Source organism: Oncorhynchus nerka, unplaced genomic scaffold, assembly GCF_034236695.1.
Source record: "Oncorhynchus nerka isolate Pitt River unplaced genomic scaffold, Oner_Uvic_2.0 unplaced_scaffold_3106, whole genome shotgun sequence".
NCBI classification, from domain to species: Eukaryota; Metazoa; Chordata; class Actinopteri; order Salmoniformes; family Salmonidae; genus Oncorhynchus; species Oncorhynchus nerka.
The window spans coordinates 9,657-15,446 of NW_027038192.1; the positions used below are offsets into that span (position 1 = coordinate 9,657).

Here is a 5,790-nt window from a genome sequence, read left to right on the forward strand (position 1 = left end):
AAGTTGTAGGAAGTTGATACTCAATCATTCAGTTTAAGTTAGAGTCCACTCTAGCATTGAATTGAGCTTCTATATAAATGTTTCCTCTTCCAGAATGGAGTTCATCGACTGGTCTATTGGACGCCAGGACTTCATCCTCTCCTGCCCCCTCACAACACCCTCCTCCATTTCCCTTTTATCCCTCTCCTCCATTTTCTCAACCCTTCTCTCCTGGTGACCCACAGCAGACAGATGCCTGACCCTGTGACTTTTGCTCCCTCCACCAGCCCCTCCCCTTACCTCTCTTCCCATCACCCCTTATACTCAACCCCAGCCCAGGAACAGATGCCCCAACTTCCTCACGTTCCCCACCACCTCCCTCATGGCATGTATCCCCAAATTCACCATTTCCCTTACGGTGGAGCTGGTTATCACCCCTCTCCACCCTGGTCTCGAACCATACCCTGGCTCCCATCATCTTCTCCCAGGAGATACCCAGGCCAGCAGCCCTTCTTCCCATTGGGCCTGGGAATCACCCCTACGGCTCTGGAGACCACCATGACTCCTTTTACCTCTCCCGCCCCTACCCGATCCCATGCTCTACTATTATAATGAAATCGCCCCTGGTGTCCACCGTCCTTCTGTTGTCTATCCTACTCCTCTTATAGCTATCCGACCACCGCATCCCCCGCCCATGACCAAACCACCTCCTCCTTTCGCCGGTTATACCAAACCTCCTCCTCCTTTCGCCGGTTATACCAAACCTCCTCCTCCCTTGCCGGTTATACCAAACCTCCTCCGCCGGTTATACCAAACCTTCAACTAAATATTATACCTGAACAACCTCCTCCACCTCTCGATACTGAACCTGTTCTTCCTATAATACCTACTGCCTTTGAACGTCGTTCTTACCCCATTGTTACCGGATCTCCTCCCTCCCCTTCTGGATCCAAACCTTCATCACCTGTATTCAACCTCCAAAACCACCTGCAGATCCAAATGACCCATATGGGGTCCACATGACCAATCAGGCCCTGATTACTGAAGAGCCCCATGTCTGCTACTGGGAGCCCCAATCCCGATCCCTACACCCAGCCTTTCCTAAATGGCCTGTGGGTCCATACTATTACCCCTATGGTCCTTACTACCCACCTTCTGGTCCTCACCATTATCCCTTCATACCCATCTACTGCCTTCACCTGCAATACCCAGGGCCTAGCCCAGTCAAAGCTAGTCCTCCCCAGACTCCTCCCTTCAGGTCCTCAAGACCCTACAATTCCCACGGTCTACCCACCCCACCACTACCCTCAGCCAGTCACCTGCTTCCTCTGCCCATACCATCTGTAGCTATTACCCATATGCCGTGGATGTGCACACCACCTATATCCTCTCTACCTGACGCCCAGCCCCCCTCTCTGACCACCCCAGCCCTTCCCTCCACAGGCGCAGGCCTCTGCCTGGTGCTACTCAACCACCCCAGACTTCACCAACCACCCCTCACCCTCCTCCAGGACCATATCGTCCACTCCTACTCTCACCCTGGATGTCCATCCTCACCCCTACTCTCCCCTCAGCCTCCCTCTCTCCTGGGCTCTCCTCGGCCCTCCTCCACTGTCTAGCTGGGCAGATGATGGTGTCGCTGCCTCTGCTCTCCTGGACTCCATCCAGGTCAAAGGTCAGAATGTCCTCTGCTCGCCACATGGTCGGTGTTTGTGATATCCAGAAACACAATTGGCCTTCCTTATTTGATGTACTAACTGCTGCATTGATTGCTTCATTGTGTATCTATAAAGGAATGGATTTTAGACCCGCTCTTTCCTCCACCAGACGTGGGGCTGTTTAAATTGACCATACGACCCAATCGAAGAACACTGGCCCATGATTCACTTTTATTATATTAATGCTCACTGACTTGCATGTGAATTGCGTTGCGTTTTCAGATCAGATGAATGGCTGTGTCTATCTCCAGTGCCCCGGCGGCTTGTAGATACATCCTACAGTTGAGTAAGGGTGGTGGAGTGATCTCCATTCTTCTTCCTGCCTGCCAGCCAGGCTGGCGGTGGTGAGTCCCCCAGAACTTATATCTGGGTTGTGTTCATTACTGCACAGAGCAGAAAATGAAGCAAAGCGCCGCAACGGAAAATGTGTTCCTTATTGACAGGTTCAGATAGTCCCTCCCTGTTTGTCAGTTTTCTTCCATTTGTTGCTTGGTGACTATAGCCCTGTTTTCATTTAGAAGTATTTATGAAAATGGACTCCAGTTTGGTTATTTTGATAAAACATTGAAGTGGGAGTTGCTGGTTTTGGCTGTTAAACCCAACGTTTCTCCTTTTTTTCCCATCCAGGCCCTCAACCCACACCAGCTCTCCCTCCCCCTGAAGTTTTGGGACACAGTCCTGGGGCAATACAGATCTCTGAGCTCCATTGCCTGTCAACTGTGACCCCATCACCCCACACCACGCTCACCACCCTCCCACCGACGACCCACACCAGGCTCCCACTCCCCCCAAGCCACACGTCTTCTGCTCTGCTCTGCCACATGAGGGTGGAGCTTCCCCCTCAGGTCCCATATCTGGAGTTGTTGTCAAGGGTAAGTGTGTGTGTCTGTTGGGGATGGTGTATGTTTCAGGTGCATATGGTTGTCATCCCTGCATGAGTTGAATTCTAACGTGGTTGAGAGGACCTAAGCTTTTTCAGTTTATTGGGGTGAGGGGGGGGAAATGTGTTTGTTTTGCACTACCATACGATGTTTCACCAGAACTGCAGTTTTGTCTTAAATGTAAATAATGGCTTTGTTAGACAAAATATGGCATTTATTTTCAAAATGTCTTAGTGATTGTGCAATAATGGCTGCAAATCATTCTCAGACATCAAGGGATTGAGATGAGTGATGGATGCCCCAGAGCATTGTGGGTATGTGCAAGCAAGGGAAAGGGATGGCATGATCACCCTGAACCTCCCTTCAACTCTTGTCACATGACTGTCCAGGTGTGTTTTTATGTGCTGATCAAGGATCAGGTCCTCCCAGCCCGTAATCTCATTCATGATGGTCAAAAGGCTAAATTGACTCTATCTTTGTTCCCACAGGGTAAAGAGCACAGCATAGATGTGATTTACCTCACGTTGAATGGACAAAGGAAGCGCCCAGTTGTCTGTCAGTTTCCATACCAGTTTCTCATCAAGGTAGAAATATAACAGGTTACTGCCGTTCTATTGCTTTAATGGTGCGGCAGGGTAGCCTAGTGGTTGGAGCGTTGGACTATAACCGGAAGGTTGCAAGTTCAAACCGAGCTGACAAGGTACAAATCTGTCGTTCTGCCCCGAACAGGCAGTTAACCCACTGTTCCTAGGCCATATTGAAAATAAGAATTTGTTCTTAACTGGCTTGCCTAGTTAAATAAAGGTACAAAAATGGCTGAAATGCTCTATCTTTTTAAAATTAACTTAATTTGTTTTTTAATGGTGAGCGGTTTTACCTGTCCTGTGCTTGTCTGACTGGAAATAAAGGGAGGTAAGATGTTATATCCAGCTCATTCAGATTACTGGTCACTCCTGTCCATTGACATTTCTGTATCCCCTGTAGAGTGTAACCTTCCAGTGACCAGCGCCTCCCTGCGGCCGCCAAGGGCTCTATCCCAGGCAGAGTGTCTCTCTCTGGGCTGCTGCTACAGCACCAAGCCCTCTGCCTGCTACTACTTCCATGGATGGTAAGTATAACCCCAAATGAATCACAATTTGTATTTTCTTGATTCTTTTGTCCGCTCCTGACCTTCTCCAATGCAGGAAGAGGACACGAGGAATCAGGAAAATACCATTTAAGATTCACCCCTGCAATAAATCTTAATTGTCTGCTATATATAGGGTCCCAATATCAGTCAAAACCTTGGAATGCCACTCTAGATCCACCTTTAGCCAACCCAGTGTTTTACATGTTCTTTCCCAGAATGCACATTGGACCGCCACTTTGTCTTTTTGGTGCCCGCCTCCCTCACGGACCCCCTCTGAACCCTGCTTTGCTCCTGCCGCTGGCAACCCCACCTACGCCCCTCAGAGGGTGACCCAGACTACGCCTGTTCAAGATCCCACTGGGCGGCTGCGGGGCCCACAGATACGTGAGTGGCCCACTATCTTCTTGTACAGTTTTTGAGTTCATTTTTAAAAAGTCGGCATTGATTAGTAATGGTTGGGACTCCATTAAGCCTCATGGGTTACTGAATGGGTGCACTTCATTAACATTGCTCTCCCAAATGTCTGAATCTGTGTTCTCTGGAGGGCACTGGGCTTAATGGAACATTCAGTCAAACTATCTTTTGGTATTTAATTAGTCTACAGTTGAAACAGTCCCAAAATGTTTTGCATGTCAGCAATCAAGTTTTCAACATCAATCTGTGTTTGTAATTGGACAAGTTCAGTTTGAAAACGTTTTCTCCCTACTGAACTGGACCCTATTGTTCCAACAGGAGGTTGGCCAAACGGTAGTCTACATGGTGGAGATCATCAACACGGTTCAGTCAATCACCCTCAACTATGGGACCATCACCAGAGACTCTCCTATCAGGTCAGTTATAAACCCCCACTGGGGTTCACAAGCTGTTAATTTCATATTTCACTGTTACTTGGAAAAGCAAAAACACATTCTGGTCAAACGAGAGAACAACAATAATAATTCAATGCATTATCTTATCGAGTGACGTATTCCATAGGAATGGAGTTTATGTTTTTCAGTGCAGGAATGTATGAAGTGTCTGAGTTGTGGCCTCCCTATCTGCTGTGTTCCTGTTGCTCCTAGGCTGCTGGTTGAGTGCCAGTACACTCCTGGCTCTGTGGTGAGTGTTGGCTTCCTGGTCAAGACCCCCTCCTTTGGCCCCTCCATTCAGGCCCAGGGTGTGTTGGGGGTCCAGCTCAGGATTGCCACAGGTACGCAGCTATAGTTGCTCACACATCTCACCCATTTAGCTGCTGTCGGTTTCTCCAACTCCACACTCCAAGTGGTAGTGGTCAGTCTTGCATGTCAACTTATAAAGATCACTTTTAGAGCATTTTAACAGTATGTCAATTTGCTTTGGATGTCAAGAAACTTTGTCAAGCACCTGGAAAGGATTAACATTATTATGTAACACATTAAAGTAACACCCTTTCCCCCACTCCAGATGAGCAGTACAGTAGCTTCTACCCCCAGTACCACCGGCCCCTGCAGATGCTCTTGGGTAAACCCTTACACCTTGAGGTGCGTCTGCTCAACCCCCCAGATGACAAAGTGGTCCTGCTGGTACACTACTGCGTGGCCTACCCCAGATCAGGACAGACTGTCTGGGTACTCCTCTATAATGGGTACGCTGCAGGGTTACCTTTGACCTTCTAGGCTCCTACATGTCTGTGTTCAACTACGATAGTGAGCTCAAAGTATTGGGACAGTGAAACTTTTTAATGTATTTTCAATGTTTTTTTTGGTTCTGTAATCCAGCATTTATGATTTGGAATGATACTATGAGGTTAATGTGCAGACTGTCAGATTTAATTTGAGGGTATTTTCATCCGTATCGGGTGAACCGTATAGAAAGAAATTACAGCACTTTTTACATGTAATCCCCCCTTTTTAGGGGACCAAAAGCATTAGGACAAATTAAACATGCGTGTTAAAGTAATCAAGAATTAAGTATTTTTTTCCCATATTCCTAGCACCCAATGATTACATTTAACTTGTTGGATCCATTTGCTGTTTGTTTTGGTTGAGATTATATTGTGCCCAATAGAAATGAATGATAAATAATGTACATGTCACTTTAATTGTATAATAATAGAATATTTCTT

General features: G+C 47.4%; 1 protein-coding gene across 1 annotated transcript; it reads left to right on the top strand.

The window, feature by feature from the left end:
* Window positions 1–4,054: 4,054 nt before the first annotated feature.
* LOC135566847 (zona pellucida sperm-binding protein 1-like) lies at window positions 4,055–5,341 on the top strand. The gene is made up of 4 exons (XM_065014444.1): window positions 4,055–4,091; window positions 4,440–4,537; window positions 4,769–4,896; window positions 5,130–5,341. The coding sequence occupies exons 2-4, from the start codon at window positions 4,464–4,466 to the stop codon at window positions 5,339–5,341; spliced, it is 414 nt and encodes a 137-aa protein (XP_064870516.1). The 5' UTR covers window positions 4,055–4,091; window positions 4,440–4,463.
* Window positions 5,342–5,790: the final 449 nt, after the last annotated feature.

Excerpts from the sequence above, each read along its gene's own strand:
- LOC135566847 (XM_065014444.1), top strand. The coding sequence starts at position 4,464 with ATGGTGGAGATCATCAACACGGTTCAGTCAATCACCCTCAACTATGGG. Across the intron at positions 4,538-4,768 it reads ACCAGAGACTCTCCTATCAG|GCTGCTGGTTGAGTGCCAGT; the intron begins GTCAGTTATAAA and ends TGTTGCTCCTAG. Across the intron at positions 4,897-5,129 it reads CCAGCTCAGGATTGCCACAG|ATGAGCAGTACAGTAGCTTC; the intron begins GTACGCAGCTAT and ends CCCCCACTCCAG.